The sequence below is a fragment of the Ananas comosus genome, unplaced genomic scaffold (assembly GCF_001540865.1).
Source record: "Ananas comosus cultivar F153 unplaced genomic scaffold, ASM154086v1, whole genome shotgun sequence".
Taxonomy (NCBI): Eukaryota; Viridiplantae; Streptophyta; class Magnoliopsida; order Poales; family Bromeliaceae; genus Ananas; species Ananas comosus.
Window position 1 is genome coordinate 15,087 of NW_017890833.1, and position 18,295 is coordinate 33,381.

General features: G+C 38.1%; 2 protein-coding genes and 1 long non-coding RNA gene across 4 annotated transcripts; all 3 read left to right on the plus strand.

The window, feature by feature from the left end:
- Positions 1-447: 447 nt before the first annotated feature.
- On the plus strand, positions 448-5,020 carry LOC109704310 (craniofacial development protein 1-like). 2 transcript variants are annotated; one of them, XM_020225062.1, is made up of 5 exons: positions 448-590; positions 2,314-2,400; positions 2,626-2,750; positions 3,266-3,448; positions 4,439-5,020. In XM_020225062.1, exons 1-5 carry the CDS (start codon positions 587-589, stop codon positions 4,805-4,807), a joined length of 768 nt encoding a protein of 255 aa, XP_020080651.1. In that variant the 5' UTR covers positions 448-586; the 3' UTR covers positions 4,808-5,020. The 2 variants fall into 2 exon arrangements, with proteins under 2 accessions (XP_020080651.1, XP_020080652.1); XM_020225063.1 differs by lacking the exon at positions 448-590 and having other exon boundaries at positions 2,314-2,414.
- A 3,426-nt stretch (positions 5,021-8,446) lies between these two features.
- On the plus strand, positions 8,447-14,998 carry LOC109704312 (probable ATP-dependent transporter ycf16). The gene is made up of 7 exons (XM_020225064.1): positions 8,447-8,884; positions 8,987-9,037; positions 10,933-11,154; positions 11,795-11,917; positions 12,851-13,027; positions 14,404-14,406; positions 14,897-14,998. The coding sequence occupies exons 1-7, from the start codon at positions 8,534-8,536 to the stop codon at positions 14,996-14,998; spliced, it is 1,029 nt and encodes a 342-aa protein (XP_020080653.1). The 5' UTR covers positions 8,447-8,533.
- Positions 14,999-16,130: 1,132 nt separating this feature from the next.
- Positions 16,131-16,955, plus strand: LOC109704313. Its single transcript, XR_002214281.1, has 2 exons — positions 16,131-16,630; positions 16,861-16,955. It is a non-coding gene; the product is annotated as an uncharacterized LOC109704313 (long non-coding RNA).
- Positions 16,956-18,295: the final 1,340 nt, after the last annotated feature.

Below are 18,295 nucleotides of genomic sequence, written 5' to 3' on the forward strand. Positions count from 1 at the left end.
TTGGCTCAACAAATCTCATTTAGAGATCTTACTGAAATCAGCCTTGGTCACGTTGCCGTCTTCATAGCAAAGCTCATATTTCGATAAATCTCTTCCAACCTTATCAACCTAAGCCATCTGTTTCAAGATCTTTTGTTGCTTCACATCAAATCATTGGATATCCTCATTCTTCTCAGATTCGTCACAGATACACTTCCTGTAAAGTAATCGTTGGATACCCCTGAGATTCATCATAAATACACTTTCTGCAGAGGTCTTCGTGGATCGCTTTTGGGGCTAGCAACGAAGATCACCCTCTTTTTCTTGCATAACCCATATTTCACCAGATTTTTAAGAATTAGTTTTGCAGGCAAAATGCCAGGCGATGGGGCAAGTTAAACAATTAGGCTAAATGCAAGGGTTATTTTGTAATTTAGCCATAGAATTATGCTTAGACCCGACCCGACCCCGATCCGGCCCGAACCGATAACAATTCTTGCTCTCTCTCTCTCTCTCTCTCTCTCTCTTCATCTCGTCCCTCTTTTCTAGGGTTTCGCTCTCCTCCGACGAAGCTCGCACCGTTCCCCCACCGCCCCGATCGACGACCATGAGTAAGTAGCTCGATCTCTCTCCTTTTCATCGAAAATCTCCATCTCCAGTATCTGTTGTTATCGATTTCTTCGTCACCGAGTTCGAATCGATTGAACTTTTGGCAAGATCTGCTTTTGTTTAAGATCCAATCTCGGTTTCTGTAGATCTGTACTATGCTTTCATGTAATTGGAAGTTAGGGTTTCGTGTAGATCTTTGTTCCCTCTCTAGACCTTCGTTGATCTAATTTTAGGTTTTTTCCTGCTACTGCACTCTAATTTGCTTGAACTTTTCCTTTTGATATAAGATGTATGGATAGCCCCTGTACTATAGTGATACTGTAATATGGTCCCTGTACTTCTCGCTTAATTACTTTAATCAGTGAACTTTTACATTTATTGTGCACTTTAGTCGCCAACAGCCTAAAATTTTGATTTTTAAGGTGGAATAATCTTTTTAATGTAATTTGGATTAAACTGGAATAAGTAGTCATTTTACGGAAGTAAAATGGTCATTTTATAAGAAAAATTGCATTTCGTCAAGTGTCAAGGATTTGTAGGTTATACATCTTGAGGCGAAGGTAACTCCATGCTTGAAGTGAGTGATCGTAGACCATCGAATCATTTTCCTGGAATGCCATTGGCCAATATAACAAGCGAGAATACTCGCCCTCTTTAAACATGGCAGTTCATTGTGATATTTGATAATGCAGGTAAAGCTAATGTTATGTCATTTCAGTTCGACTGCGAGGATCTCTGTTGCTGAATTTTATAGTTGTTCCTAAAAGAGAGAGGTGAAGAAAGACTAAATATCAGATTGCCATAAAATAATAAAGAAGAGAGAACTTGGCCATATAGTTTTCTGAAGTTAAAAGCCAATCCTCCATCTACTGTAGTCTTTAGTCCACTATGAGGTGCTTCATGACTAGCTAAATTATTTGAAATTCTATTTTAGGATATATATATATATATATATATATATATATATATATATAGAGAGAGAGAGAGAGAGAGAGAGAGAGAGAGAGAGAGAGATAATATGATCTAAAGCATTTGATACATCTAGAAAACGAATTTCGTAATTTCTAAAAATTATAATAAACTCCATCAAGTGGACATAAAATGAACGGTCAAAATCGAACGACCTACTAAAAATAGAGGATCCATTATTTAATTTAAGATTGGAGTTATTGATCTTTATCTAGATAATGAATAAAATTTTCGATAAAACATTCAACTGTTTTACACCTTTAAACTACCAAGCATCCCATTCCGGCTGTAAAAAATTGTCAATTTTGAGATATTTTGATCGTAAGATAAATGATGTCGAAAATTATAAAATTTAGTTTCTAGAATTTTCAAATGCTCTCAATCATGTTTAACGATATGGATTGTCGATTCGGAAGTTATATCAACGAAAGAACTTATTAGTACGAAGGCAACCAATACTCATGAGAGTAAAGTAGCTTGATATATGTATGTATATATGTATATATATGTATATATGTATATATGTATTGAAGTGGGGAAAAATCTATCAAACAGTTCATTGTAATAGACGTTTAGGAAATATACACTAAATGACATGTGCTTGTGTATGGCTTTCTAATGCAATTGCAAATAATGGAATCATGGTGAGCATCAAATTCTGGCAGGACAATCGATTTATCATCTCAAAATATTGCTGCTGATATGTAGTTGTTTACGCTATATACTGGACAATTTAAAATTTTTCTCATCATGTAGGTACTGAACGGGACAAAGGTACTCCTGATGGAATTACTCAAGAGGCTAAAAATACTCCTGATTTAATGGAACAGTTTGAGGAGTATGGTAAGCAAATGCTGGTAAATTCATTTGCTTAATCTGAATGATCAGTGAACTGATCTTTTGCTGTACTCTGATTTTAAGTCTGGCAATCGCTTTGCTGTTAATTTCCATTTAATGTGTGCCGTATTGGTGATCTTTTTATTAGAACTTAAATATCACTGATGTTTCTCAATATTTCTGGTTCATCCAACAGTTAATCTTTGACTCTAAACCATTTGGTTGTTGTAGAAGCTAAAGCACGAGTAGAGGATTTTTGGAAGAAAATGAATAGTGGGTTGCCTGCCAAGACGCCAAAGTTTCCAATGAATAAGCCCAGTTCAACAGTGAAACGAAAAGCAAGTAAAAAAACCCCTGTAAGTATCTTTATATAAACTTGTTTGATGTAGAAGTGGATTAAAATCTGATAAATTAATGGAGAATTATTTAAAGTAAAAATACATGGAGACCTCTCAACTGTAATCCGTTTTAGAATAGAGCTTGTGGTTTTGCTTTGTCTCTTGGATATCCCTCAACTTATTGCTCGTTTTGATTTGAATTACTTTTGTCAGTTATGTTTTTGGATTTTGGTAAATCACCCTTAGATGTTAGTAATTCACACATGTTTTAGCCAAGGGAACCACAGGTTTCATTATCGGTTGATGAATGATAGCTAAAGGAGCTGCTAACTTGGAAGGAATCGCTGTTCAACTTATGAAACAGTTTGGATCACAATCAAGTGGAAGTTGAGGACTTGTCAATAGAAAATAATTTTAAAAAGAAAAAAAAAAATGGGGCTACTTTTGAAAATGGTCAATAGTTGAGAGGTTTTTAATGCATTCTATGTTGTTTAACAGGGAGTCTAATTGTCTCTCGGACTAATTTTGTCTAGGAATGGATGATTGCACTCGGCCTTGCACCAAGGAAAGCATCAAACGGTGAGGAAATTCTTAAAAAAAGGCCAGATTGTGCACAAAATGGAACAAGTGAGGAAGCTAAAAAACTTGCAGCTGCCGCTCTTGCTGCGGTTAGGGATGCCACATTTGCTTCTACTGCTGGAAAGGGGAAAGTTGAAGTAAGCCTTAGATCTATTAATGTTTTTCCTTATGGTTTTTTTGCTATCGTCAGTTTATTTTTTTGTGCTTTTCTTTTGTGAAAATTGCTGGATACAATATCATCGAGGAAATTGTAAGGCAAGATTACAAGTTATACCGTTTCTTTTTTTCTTCACTTTGTATCTTTATTCTTTTAATGTTGTTGTTTAAACTAGAATTGTTCTCTCTGTTGGTTCCGTGTGATTTGGTGAATCGAATATACCACCAACTCGAAATTTCATGTCCTCTTTTGTCATATTATTTCAATTGCGCCGCGTATTAGGACTTCTCATGTAATGACATAAAAAATTATTTAGTTTGGGTGAGCTGAAATGAGCTTCTCAGTCCCCAAAGCTGATGCTTGAAATTGAAGCTTCTGCTTCAGCTGCAGCAGAGGTTGATTTCAGCGAAAATGTGTTAGTACTTTGAACAACTCTTCTTCAGAAGCCCCAGCCTAGCTAAAGATGGCCTTAGATTATACATGCTGACCCAAAATGAGAATTTGGTCTGCGCTGAGTACACAGGTTGAACTTGTAGAGCTACATTTGTAGGCCGAAGGGCGTTGTTGCAAACATTATTCGCGTACTACTGAAGCCTTCTTAAATTTTTTGCATGCATTTTCAGTATACTTAGTGCAGAAACTTTCGCATTATAATTGATCATCTTTAGCAAAGTGCTTCGCAAACACCGTTTCTGTTGTTACAGTTCCTCTTCAATATTCTCTCCCCTTTTCCTTTTGGTTCATTAATGTTACTCCACTCCGCTTCTTCTTCCAGTCTGCCATGCCGTGGTTATGACAGCAGCAGTTTACTGCCTTGAGTTTGCTATTCTAGCTGTGGGCATTAAAAGCCTGCATATATAAATTTACGCGCTCTATCTTAATCGTGTGAAATCGGTGCTGTAGCAGTTACCACTGTAACCTCAGGGCGGTAAAGTGGTACTCACCTTTCATTTCCCTTTTGATGAAACAGATAACCGAGGTCCGAGACTTTGCGGGTCAGGAGATCGAAGTGAAGAAGCTCGTAGACGCGGACTCGAAGGAGGCAGCCGAGAAGGCCCAGTCTGCAGGGGTCGCACCCACTGCCTTAGATGCGATTTTAGAACAGATAAAGAAGAAACAGAAGCTGACTGTTCTCGACAAAACCAAAAAAGACTGGGGGGAGTTTAAAGAAGATAATAAAGGGATGGAAGAGGAGTTGGATGCTTACAAGAAGAGCTCAAACCAGTACTTAGACAAGGTTTCGTTCTTGCAGAGGGCCGATCTACGAGAATTCGAGCGCGAGAGAGATGCGCGATTAGCGTCACAGGCGAAGCGACGGACGGATATGAGGGAGGACTGACTTTTAGGCCTCGACTTACGTTGCTCTAACAACTAATCTTTTGTTTTCTTTTTAGCTCAATTGCCTCAGCTAACAAGTTGTTGTAATTTAATGTTGGGCTTATCTTTTGAGAACCTTGTGAACTTAATACTGTTAAGAATCTAAGTGGAGATGCATTTTCAGGAATTGAAGTTGCCACAGTTCTGTAATGCGCATCAATTATTGTATTTCTCAGCAAATTTTTTTCTACTATATATATTCTTCTTTTTTTTTTTGGTAAATTTGTATGGATAATACCTCAACTATAGCCCATTTTGAATTCCTCTTCAACTTTCAATATTTTTAATGCCAAAATGGAAAAAAAATCTCTTTATAAATTTCCGCTTTTGCATTTTACCTCATTATCTTTAAATAGCCTCTGTGTTGCTCCCTGAATATTTGAACTTTGAAGTTGTATCATTTAATCCAATGTTGTTTGTTACTATTCTGTGTAAAAATTGTGTGATCTACTATTTGGTTGCGACGCAATGTGCACCCTGAACTAACTGGTTCTTTTTCTGTACTGATGCACGCTTGCCTATTTTGCACGTTTTGGTGTTTGCTGGAATGCGGTTTATTACCTGGCATCAACAATATGGCGGAAGTTGTTTGGATGCGTGTTGTGGCTGATTGAGGGTGCATTGCGTTGTAAGGTAATAAGGTAGCTTATGTTTGGTACTATCTTTCTCTCTGGTTGTCTTTGTGTATGTTTCTTGTTAGATTGGATTTTGTGTTCCTGGCATACTTTCGATATTTATCATTCAGTTTTTTGTGCAACTATGATGATGATTTTGTTACGGTTTGTTTTCATGAATTGCTTCGTGATGTGTGTTAGCGTTTTTCTCTGGCAATGCCGAAATACGGTGTCCCTGTTGAAAACGAACAAGTGTTGATTAGTGTTTATATTATGTGGAGGTTGGTAGAGAAGAAGTTTTTTTTTTCTTTTGAGAGAGATAGGTAGCACGCTATCCGCTTCGTTTATTTCATTTAGAAATAAACTTAGCTAGAAATGTGAATCAACTAGGATTCGAACTTGAGTCTCAGGTACCAACCACCAAGCCCTTTGCCACTTGCTCTAGGGACGGTCGGTTGGTGGAGAAGATGTTGTGATGGAGTCGGTAAGATTTTGGAGTGTGCCGGGAATATTGATCAAGTCGAGGAAGATGCCGCATGTCGGTCTATTTGAAAGTCGCGAGATGATTTAGCCTTTGAAGTTAGGGATATTAATTTGGAGGAAAAAAAAATCTACGAAAATTTGTATGAGTGACTTTTCATAGACCACAACGTGCTTAAGAAAAAGTATAAATGGCTTAAAAGTGACTACAACCTTTTGCTTGCGAAGGATTGTTATGTTGTTGAATAGAGGGAGATAAAAGCTACCCTTTGGCCCTCCTCTCTAGCAAGTTCGATTTTATTTTATTTTATTTTTTTTTGTGTGTGTGTATTGTACTGTTGTTGCTTCGATTTGATTTGTTACTAATCTTGAAGAGTGTTTTCTCAGATGGGTGAGTGATTTGGAGAGTATGGTGGAGGGTGGGATTTAAAGAGAAGGGCCAAAGGACTAGCAGCAAATGAAGCACTAGAGAGAGTGAGAGTCGAGCTTAACACCGATTGCTTCAATCTTCTCCTTTCGACGAGCCTCCTCCTTTTTGACCCCTCTTGCTCTCTCCCCTTCTGCCGCTGCCGTCGATGACGACCTTCATCCGTCTCCGCCACCGCCACCACTGTCGTTGTGCTTGCATTTATGGGGAATGTCCTCCCTTGCATTCCCTTCCTTGACTAAGGAGGGCTTCGTCATGCGCTTGGAATTGCAAACAAATCAAATCCATTCTAATTGCAAACAAGCTCAGATGGATTCTTATTCTTTCTTTTATCATTTTGAGCCGTTTCTTTTTCTTATTCTGTAGTAAAATGTCGTACTGCTATTTTTTTTAGAATAATTCCGTTTGTAAAAAGAACCATTTACATATAAAGAAGCTTCATGGCTTAGTTGTAACTTAATTAGTCTCAAGCAATGCAATTTAGTTTTAAGTGATGTAATTTCTGTCTTATATAGTGCAACTTAGTCTCAAATAATTTTAAATACCGTCAAATAGTATAATTTTCACCACAAATAGTATAATTTTCGTTCAAACAGTTCAACTTTCGTTCAAAGAATATAATTTTATCTCACAGAGTATAATTTTCGTCTCAAAATGTGCAACTTACATATCAAACAGTGCAACTTTTTTTTGAAATAGTATAATTTTATCTTAACAGTACAACTTCATATTCTTCTTCTTCTTCTTTGGTTTTTGGCCGTTTCTATGGAAGTGATGATACGTAATGATCTTTCAAGGAGAAAAAAAATATTTTTCTTTATATTTTTCTTTATATTTTTTATTCTTCTTTTCCTATCCTCGCATCTTCTTTCGCTATTGCTCCCTCTCCATTTCGCTTTGTCGCAGCCGCCGCCCTCACCAGATGTGCTCTCCCGCCTCATCGTCCTTAAATCCTTCAGTACTCTTGTCGCCGTCACTATCCACCAGCTCAAATCCAAAGCATCTACTATGGCCGGCTCAACGATATGCTCCTTAAAGAAACACAGGCGCATGTTAGTTTTCACCCTCACGGGAGACAACAAGCCCAGCCTCGGTAATAACCTCATCGCCTTAAAAGATGCAACTTCTGTTTTATGTAGTATGACTTAATTTTAAATAGTTTTATGTGATATAACTTTCATTCAAACAGTGTAATTTTTGCTTAAAGAGTATAACTTTCGCTCAAACAACATAATTTTCATTTCAATCAATAAAATTTTAGTTTCAAACAATGTAAATATCGCATCCTCTCCCTCACCCTCTGCCAGAGCCCTCTCTCGTACCCTCGCCTCCGCCGTTGCCCCTGCCCCCAACGGATTGCTATTTCGCCCCGTCATCCTTAAATCCTTTGATACCTTTGTCACTATCTATGTGCTCCACTGCAAGCTCACCTCTACGATCTATACAAAATCCGAGCCGACATTGGCGGAAGTGTAGGGGAGGTAAGAGAGTGGAGCACTGTGTGAATGTTGGGGCGGTGGAAGAGAAGAAGAAAGAAGAGAAAGTGGAAGGAAAAGAAGAGAAAGAAATGGGAAGGAAGAAGATAAATCAGGAGGAGAGAAAAACGAACAAGACAAAAAGAAAAAAGGGAGAGAGAAAAAGAAATAAGGATAGTTTGGTCCTCACCCTCACGGTCGACAGCGAGCACCATCTCGACCATGACCTTATCGCCTTCGTTTGCTCCGCCCTTACCTGCGCCCGCTCCAAGTCCTCCCCCTTCAGCGCCAGTGCCAGCATCGGTAGAGACGGAGTCGGAGGAAGAGAAGGTGTCGGCGGAGGTAGAGGCGAAGGAAGAGGAGGTGTCGCCATCTTTATCACTCTCTGCTAGGACCATAGAGGCAGTGGAGGCCGCGATGCGGGTTAGAAGGAAAAAAGAAAAGAAAAAAAAAGAGAGAGAAAAAAAATAAAAATATCACGTAATAAAAATTCGAACCTTATCTGCACAATCTAAAATAATTGCTCAATTTTATATTTTACTTATAAAATTTTTATATAAAAAATTTTATTTTATGCACAGTAATTTTGTGCCACGCGGAACTACACGTAGTAATGACCCAACAAATTTCAGAGCCCATTTTTCGAAAAGATCAGTAGTTGTTGGGACAAACCCTCGCAAACACTCATCGCCATGTCTCCCGCCGCCGCCGCCGCCGCCGCCGCAGCAGCCGCCGTGGCCGCGGCGTCTTCTCGCTTATCTCCGCCCCACCTCCGCATCTCCCCTTCGGTCTCTCCCTCCATCCTAGCCTCCTCCTCCGCTCCGCGCCGCGTACGCCTCCCCCCCGCCCCCCGCCGCGGCGCCGCCGCGGCGGCGGCGGCGAAGGCCACGATGGCCGTCGAATCGGCGACGGCGGCGGGAGGCGGCGCCGCCGCCGGAGGCCCCGCGAGAGTCCTCCTCGAGGTGCGGGATCTCAAGGCCGTGGTCAAGGAGTCGGGGAAGGAGCTCCTCCATGGAGTCGACCTCACAATCAACGAGGGGGAGGTGCTTTTACCCTTTTGCTCTTTTGGCGGGGGCGTTTGAACTGGTTGTTGATTTGGTTTTGGGGTTTACCTTTCGCTTCATTTTGTGCTCGGATTTGTGTAGGTTCATGCCATTATGGGGAGGAACGGTTCCGGAAAGAGCACCTTGTCTAAGGTGAATCTGATAATGTCTTCTTCTTCTTTTTTCTTTCTATAATTTCATAGCTATAGAACTAATTTTGTATGAATTTGGATTCCTTCTTTTCTTCTACTGATTTTGGGATGAATCCAGTACTATAATTGTACTTAATTGTATTTACCACTTATTACGTGCTCATTTGTCTGATAATGGACAAACTTTGAGAATTAATGAGCAGATACTGGTTATTTGTAGATCATTTAGAACAACAAGCATCGAAAAATTATGATTTTGTAATTTTTAATGCAACTTATAATTTTTCTGAGAATTCACACTAGATTACTTCTTACAATGCCAGTGTAGCAAAGGAAGTATGAATGGAAAGTCAACTAGACTTTTTAGGTAAGAAAGGTCATGAGAAGGGTGTGAGAAAAGTGTAATGGGTTGTGAACAAAATTTTTTATTATGTTAGCAAGAATTCTTCCCGTCAAAGCTATTTCCTGTTCACTTTAGAAATGCACAACTTGTGCTTTGGCTGTTTGTGCACATTTCATCAGTAGGAATTAGCTTTGTCTGACCTTGACCATAGGGTTTAATCTCAACAATTTTGAGGCGTTTTGTGATTTTTTCCTTACCTTACATCCTTTATAATGGTTAGATCGTTGTAATTCATTTAACAAGTTCTATTATGCATTCTTATGCTATATTTTCCTGCTTTTAGAGTCTCCTTACAGTATATAAGAGTCAGCTTTAAGCCCTTAAATATCGTTAAGTGGCCCATCTCTGAGCCCTACTAGCTTTTCTTAAGGGAAATGATGTTTAATTCTAGCCTAGAGTCCCTTACTTCAGAGTCCTTTAGGAGTCCTATAATGAAATAGTTGGCATTCCACACAAGTGTAAACTTTTAAATAAAATTTTACTGGTCATGCATGAATGGAAGAAGGCTTCTAATTCTTCGATGTTTTTTCTTTGAATTATAAAGAAAATCATAAAAACATGACCTTATCAGGAGAAAGTTTGGATTCGATATAAGGTCAAATCAGTCTTTTTATTTTCATCCTTGTTTAATCAGATCTGGTTTTACGTTGGTTGGATCGCTAAAAAGACTGGTCTGTAATAGATGTACCCCAATGCTACCCTTTTATACTTCTGTCCTCTAAGGTCACCCTTTATTTAGTCATACATCGCTCACTACACATTATTCTGTCCAGTACACACCACTATTAAGTTTTGAGTTGTTAACCTTGGGTACATTTTCTGTCTTATCTTGTACATTTTTGAAGTTTTTATTGTATGTATATGTCGTGGCAATCCAAGTGCCTCCTAGTCATAAATCTTGAATCTGCACTTACACTCCAATCATTTAAAAGTTTCTTTTTCACCATCTTGTCTAGAAATTTATTTTGCAAACCTTACAGCTACATTTGAATTTATCGTGTAGAAAGTGTGTCTGGGAGCTCCCTTATTAACGCTTAGCAAATGTGATAGTCAAAGGGATTGGTTGTGAACATGATCTCATCTCTCCCTCTACGTATTCTTGTTTTATTCTTAGTATTTGAGCTCCAATAGTTGTTTTGATAGTCACTTAACTCTCTCTCTCTCTCTCTCTCTCTCTCTCTCTCTCTCTTTTCCTCTATAAAAGTATGTGAGATTGCGCAATTATCCTTGCAACGTTTGTTTCATATGCATGCTCCTTGAGACTATTTTTATTTGCATTTATGCCCTTGTGAGGGTTATATATACGGCAACCATTTCTGCATAACCCCAACAGGGACAGACATGTAACAAAGGTTGTCAGGTGCATGCACAAAATACCTACTTTGCTAGGGTATTTATGCAATTTAGCATATTTGTTGGGGTTTACATGCAGAAAACAGTTTCTATATGTCATTGATTACAAATTTTTTCAGCAATATTTTAATGATTGCTAGGTTCTTGTCGGCCATCCTGATTATGAAGTAACTGGAGGCACTGTTCTCTTTAAAGGTGAGAGCTTGCTGGAAAAAGAACCAGAGGAAAGATCTCTTGCAGGACTTTTCATGAGTTTCCAAACACCTATTGAGATACCAGGTGTGAGCAACTATGATTTTCTGCTCATGGCCCTTAATGCACGACGAGAGAAGCAAGGTTTACCTGCACTTGGGCCTATTGAGGTCTGCATCCTACTATAAATATTTTCTTTAGGTTGCTGCAGCTTTGGGTTTCATGCCACTTATCATACCTGTGTGATATTTCCCTTGAGAAACTTTCATGCATCCCTGTGTGATAACGAAATTTTCATATGTAACATTCAAAAACTTGATTTCTACGTTTGTATCCTTGTACTTAGGAAACACTCTCTTTAGGATACATATTTGGATACAAAATTAACGTCCCCTCATTTTTTAAACGATCCCCCAAGTTAAGATAAGGTTATTGTATTTGTAAGAAACTGCTTTTCCAAGGGGTGTGTATGAACTTTCAAAATACAAGGGGAAAATATGTAAATAGATGGTTTACTGGGATATATATATATGTAAAGGCTCTCTTTCTCTCAAATCTTGACCATTTAGATATGTGTTTCAGGATTTTAACGATATCTGTTTTTTAACCCTAAATATAAGTGAATCTATTCCGTAACAGCCCAGAATAATCCATCACTACTCTTTTCTCTTATCTGTATATCATGAGGGAGAAAGGTCACATGCACATGATGCTGCTTTTCTTCTGATGGATAAAATTGCTTGCCATTTTATTAGATGTTTATAGTCTCATCTGAAGTCCACTAATGGTTAGCATGCCTTGTTTTTGCAGTTCTATCCTTACTTGTCTTCCAAAGTCACTGCTTTAAAAATGGACCCGAAATTTCTAGACAGAAATGTCAATGAAGGGTTCAGTGGAGGGGAAAAGAAGCGGAATGAAATTTTGCAACTTGCGGTAGGAATCCTTGTATTATTTACTTTTCACTAATATGCCTAGATATTTTGTTTGAAATTCTTTTTCCCTAGTTCATAGGACTTGTTTGCCCTATTTTCGTGTCTATTAGTAAATTTCATTCTTGGACAGCAGCTTGCATGGCCATTGGTGGCCCCCTACTGTATTGAATGCCTGCGGGCCACGGGTTAATCTCTTTTAAATTTTTAATGAACCAGGCATTTTTAATTTCTAACTATACCATTTAGTTATTTCATACTAATGTTTATATTTACCTCTCTAAGTGGTGCAACATAGAATTGGAAGTGCTATTTAGTAGGTTTTGCCTGGATGATTGGATGGTTTTTCATTTTTCTTTTTCTAGAGAAATTATTGGATGGGATAATTTCAATAGCAAATACTCAAGGACATTAGCGGAATCAGTTTAATTACTTAAACCTTTATCTCAAGATTAATGTGCGTGTGTGTTTTTTTTTTCTGTTTTGATATTATCAATTGATAAGAAGCTTTTCATAAAGATTTTGTCTTTGTTCACCAATCCTATGTAGATGGTTTTTCTCATAAGAACTTAAGAAGTGAAAAAGGTGATATCTTTGTTGTGGTTTTATTGGTCCTGATTAAGTTTTTTACCTAAATATATATCGGGGCCATCAAATACTGAAGAAAAGTTTGCATGCATGTATTAATGTTCTTCTTCCAGAGAATCTTGATAATGATTCAGTTATATAATAATTATGAAAAGCACTTAGATTTGCTTCTTCTTTTTGTTTTACTTCCTTCTATCTTGTCTCTTCTGGTATAATCATTCCATCTTGTTTGTTATGCTTTTTTTTTGTGCAAATCTAATGTGTCAAGCATTCATTGATAGACACATATATATAGTGTATTTGGAGATCAAAGATTTTACCTTCTCTCTCTGTATTTTTATAATATCAGGTTCTTGAGGCAGATTTGGCTATTCTAGACGAAATTGATTCGGGTTTAGATGTTGATGCACTCGAAGATGTAGCAAATACCGTGAATGGGCTCCTAAAACCTGGCAATTCTATTTTGATGATTACTCACTATCAGCGGCTGTTGGATTATATCAAGCCCACCTTCGTTCATATAATGGTAACATTTTTTTTATTTAACGTGAAAGTACTTCCTGATATTTGTAGACTGTGCCTGCCATGTATTGTAATTTGTCTTAATACTTGGGAAAAATGTATGGAGACCCCGAACTATAGGCCATTTTGGAAGAATGATGCTATGCCCGCTCCTGTAGTAAATGAGAGTAAAATTTGAACTAGAGTGAGTGGTTTCTTCGGGCGGTGTGTGGCGCCCACCACCTCTTGATTTATGTAAATCTCTTGGAGATTACTTAGTTTGAAATTGACCCTGAACTTTAATTTTTTAAATCGACACACCCCCAACTTATGTTTGATTTGATTTGAGCTACTTTCTTCAAATGAACTTTGGATTTTGTTAAATGAACTATTCCTTCAGCTAATTACCTGAATTATTAACTTAATTTGCAGTTTCATCAGCTGTAAAGTAGGTGTGGCCTTTAAATTCACGAAATCGTCGCAAATATGATTAAATCCCTAATGTATAAATTGAAATAACAAAATCGGAACAAGCAAAACGACGAGGGTTGTCAATAAAAAAAGATGAGGTTATCGGCCTATTTTTGAAAGGTCTGTCTTTTACAGGGTCTCCATCACATTTTTTACCTATTTAATATTACTGTTATGTTTACTTGTTTACTTTGGAGTATATGAGGATTCTATGTGAAGAAATAGACTAATACTGTTTTCCGGCTGTAATGGACTCATTGGAATTGAACTTTTCAAGGATCGATTTGAGCCGAAAACAACATGCTTAGTTCACATTTCATAAAGGAACTCATTGGAATTGAACTCATGGAACGATTTGAGCCGAAATAACATGCTCAGTTCACATTTCATATAGTTATGTTCTCTTATAGTAGTATATATATATATATATATACGTATAGTAGTAATAGTGAGGGGTAGGTATGATATATACTATATATATGAGGGTACTCATAATCCTGTGAACTTCTCTTGTTGGGGGTTTTTTCGTCACGGGAGTTCTACTTGGTTGGAGTTAAGAGGCGGCAAAGACCTCAAGAGGTACTATTTTCTACAATAAAGAGCTTGTTTTGTTATTGGTTACTCCTTTTATGGCGTTAGTTTAGACAACAAATACAAAAACAATACTTGAGGGTGTCGCTTGGGTAGTCGGGTTGCCATTTTTTTTTATTTTTTGACACAATTGCATGAGTAGTGTTGGTTGGGGTGGCTGTTGGGTAGCGAAACATTTTCTTTTTGTTGTTAATAGCTGCGCCTAGCTTACAAACTTTGCATTCGTGTCAGGAGTGGCAGATGATAAGCGTTGTTTAAAAAATTTAAAAGTGGGTTTGGGTTCTTAGTTCTTGTTTGGTGCCAGATAAATACTGGTTGGATGGAAGGGTGGTGTGCAAGGAAGTGGTTACTAGACTTCTACACTTTTGGTGGTAGTACAAGATCCCTAATTATTTTTTTTTCTAAAAAAAAACAAACCGATACCAGAACGGGGGTCTCGGGAGAAGATGTCGTGGTTTGCATGGCTGCTGGTTGCAATGTAAGCTCGCCTGAGGAAAGTCCATCGCCAGCACATTTTGAAACCATCGATTTTGTTATTTATGTAAACAGAAAAGAAACAACAGCGCCAAACCAGGGCGTCTCAAGTAGAGTTCATTTTGACGGGGCCTTAAACCGCCTAACTCAGGGAGAAGGCAAATAAGAAAGCACAAACTGCGCTAACACGACGCTCATATTGCTTTGTGTTTTAGATTGGGTCGTACATTTTTTGTATTGTTTATAAGATTTGGTTTAAGTATATCAGTTTTTTGGTTCTAGGAAGCTGTTCGTGTAAAGATTATTTTTCGGCGAATTAATCGGATGGTCATATTTTTATTGGCTTGTTTCAAGAGAGGGGGGGAAAATCTGTAGATCAGGGTGGTTATTATTTTCGCTGGCTAGACAGCATGGGAAAAGGGGGGATCTAGCAAAGGCGCATCTGGGGCGGTTAGGCTAAGGGAAGATCGAAGCACGTTAAATGTTTTTTCTTTCGACTTTTGTTGTTTTGTTTCATTTGATTTGTCTGTTGAGATTCGATCAGGCGAAAACGTGTAGGTGCGTCAGTTTTCTCCTGTTCTTTTGCTAACAGAGGATTGCCAAAATGTCTTTGGCAGATTAAAGGAAGCTATGAGTATCAAGATTCGCACATTTGGCAAATCTGCATTCTTCGCAGTTGACCAGTGTACTGATCCTAGAAGGTGCTGTTAAAATGGGAATGAGCTTGCCCTGTAAATAAGTTAGAGAGGTAAATCGCACGTGATGTCCTCAAACTTTAATTTGCTGTTAGATTTGACGCAAATTTCATTTGTTTGGCGAAGGTTCAAAATTCAACAATCTAATTTAGGCTGGTTAATGATTGGGCAAGGATATATAGATATAAAGGTTATATGGAAGAGCATTGTGATTTGTTGATCAACACTAATTAGAGACCGATACCATCTATGGTTAGTTGTCGCATATTTTAAGTCATTGAAGCTTCAGCGGATGTAAGATGTTGTTTTAGCATACAATTGGGGGGGGGGGAAAGTTGGAGGCAAAAATTTTAATAAATTAAACGCTTCTTGAGGAATAGCGCTCCACCCTAGGATGTATAACGTTGTTGAGACCAAACGTCGCAATTTACTCCTCTAAGTTTAATTAACGGATAGTTAAAAGGACACCTTTTAGGATTCAACCAGACACTGCTTCATACAACAGGAGTTGATCGGCTCCGCTAGGCGCGTGGTAACATGTTTGTCTGTGTGGAGCGAATAGCAGAGTGGATCAAAGTCATAATTGAAATATGTAGATGTAGAAAAGTAATTTTTCAGAAGTAATTTTAGAAAGCTATTTGATATTTTTTTTTTTACTGAATTGATTTGCAATGCAGTTTAACATCAATAATTATTAATACTAATATTGCATACTAATATTTGTATTAAAAAAATGTGTGCTAATTAAAAAAGGGTATTGCTAATCTATATAACCTCTATTAATCCCCGTATTAGTCATCCACGTGTCATCTTATGCTTAATTCATTCTTAAGTTTTTGTACATGTGGACCCGTTATGGGTCCCACCCGTAGTTGTTTCGTGCTTTCTATGCCTTTGACCGGTTCTTCAATCCCACGTTACCAAGCCACCTGAGATCCTGTTGGTTCCTTCACCCCCGCCGATTCAATCCCTCGCCTCTTCGATCCCTGCCCCGCCTCTTCGATCCCTCCCTCATTCCCGCCGCTTCGATCCTTGCCCTGCCTCTTTGATCCCTCCTCTTCCCCATCTCTTCATCCTCACCAACTTCCTTTACTCTCCCCTACTCTCTCCCTCATTCTCATTCTTCTCCATCTTTCTCAATTCTTCTCTGCACTGACTCCCAATACTCTCCCTCTTTCGGCCCTCTCCCTGCTCGATCTCTCCGCAGTAATTGCGGCGCTACCGCTGTGGGTGTGGGCCGCGTGGTAGAGGGTAGGGCGATGGTGCTGTGGTTGCTGCAGTGGAGGGCGACGCGGGAGCCATCGGACAGGGGATGAGGAGATTAGATTTGACGAGGAATGGAGGGGTTGGCGCAGTGGGGGAATGAGGGGGTTTGAGGGCGAGTCGTCTCCGACAATGTAAGTTCTTAATTCACCATTTGATTTTATTTTGTTACTCTCAATTCTTATCTCTGATCCCTAAAATAAGGTTTCTTTTGACAAGATCACTACAAATGGATAGTTGAGATATTTTATAGCATTTTAGCTAATGTATAGGTGGAAATCATCAATTAATTTGATTTTTATATTAAGTAGAACATGAGGATTCATATAAAAAATCTCTTTATTTTATCCCATTTTGTATGCAGGTAATGAAAGCAACTATAAAAAAAACGGAAAAATTACTTGAGGTATCAATTGGTGTCACCATGCAAATCTTCAAATTCACAAAAATGACAACTATTACATTTATCAATGATTCAGAAGCTGTTGATTGGTAAGAAGTGAAAAGGATCTTCTATTTGTGAACACAGAAAAAAATTTCATCGAAGAAAATCTAACTATCTGACCAAACACCTCCCCTCCCCCTGGTCTTCCTTTCCTTTCTACTACATTGCTTCTATAGGCACATGTCTATTTTTACAACAGAGTGTTCTTGATTTATTTATATATCAGGAATTTGTATTCAAGCCAACCCACATGAAGTGTACCGACGTCAAATTGCCTTTTTTTTTGGTTTTTGCCTTATTTGCTTTTGCAACATTCACACATTCAAATAATTTGATGTTTTCCTTGCTAACTTACAAATTTCATTATTTTCTTATAATTGTTAAATTTGTTCTTGCTATTTTATCATTATACTTATTGGTTTTTTAACTAGATGGCTTTCTAGCTCTCTACTCTTAAAACAATTTGTTATGAATTTGATAAGCATTTTGTCCTGCCAATATATTTTGCCATAGTTAGAACATGACTTTTTGCATGAAAATTGTATGTGGTCTAATTTATCAAAAAGAATGTAAGACTTAAGCAAAGCACAATTTGACTTAATTAATTCGAACAAGTTAGTATTTGCTGGGTGAATGTAAAGACCCAGCCCACTAGCAATAATAACTCGTTGGGCCCAACCACCGGCCCAAAATGCTTAAGCCTAGACTTCCCCGTTAAGGCCCTGACGTCCTCGTCAGTCGAACACACACAGCCCAAGATCAGGGGATGTGCGACTCGTCTCGCTAGCCTGTCATCCAGACCCTGGCTCAGCCGAGACTCGCCACACATTTTCGGCTGGTGAACCGGCTCTGATACCAAATGTAAAGACCCAGCCCACTAGCAATAATAACTCGTTGGGCCTAACCATCGGCCCAAAATGCTTAAGCCCAGTTATTATTACTAGTGTCTAAGTCTCTTATAAATCCAATAACGACCCCATTCCCATCCGATGTGGGACTATTGGGGTGTCACAGTGAATAAGTTGGATTTTTTTTCTTCTTTTTTTTTTTTTATCAAATTTTCTTCCAAATGCAGTTACTCTTTTGTTATTGCCGGATTGATCGTTTTTGTTTAACTGTTCCTTCGCAAGTTTGGTTACTTTTTCTTGAATTATTTGCTTTGTGGTCACTGTTTTATCTCTCTTCTATTTGTCTTTGTTCTTTCATTTGATGGTTGATTATGAAAACATTCGTATTGTGAAATTATTTGGAATTTAGTCGCAAACTGTAATTATTTGGAATTGAGTTGCAGTATCGTATTTTAATTTTTGTGAAAATAATTGCATATTGTGAAAGGAAAAAAAACACAATACAT

Excerpts from the sequence above, each read along its gene's own strand:
- LOC109704310 (XM_020225062.1), top strand. Across the intron at positions 2,401-2,625 it reads GGAACAGTTTGAGGAGTATG|AAGCTAAAGCACGAGTAGAG; the intron begins GTAAGCAAATGC and ends TGGTTGTTGTAG. Across the intron at positions 2,751-3,265 it reads AAGCAAGTAAAAAAACCCCT|GAATGGATGATTGCACTCGG; the intron begins GTAAGTATCTTT and ends AATTTTGTCTAG.
- LOC109704312 (XM_020225064.1), top strand. The coding sequence starts at position 8,534 with ATGTCTCCCGCCGCCGCCGCCGCCGCCGCCGCAGCAGCCGCCGTGGCC. Across the intron at positions 8,885-8,986 it reads TCACAATCAACGAGGGGGAG|GTTCATGCCATTATGGGGAG; the intron begins GTGCTTTTACCC and ends GGATTTGTGTAG. Across the intron at positions 11,918-12,850 it reads ATGAAATTTTGCAACTTGCG|GTTCTTGAGGCAGATTTGGC; the intron begins GTAGGAATCCTT and ends TTATAATATCAG.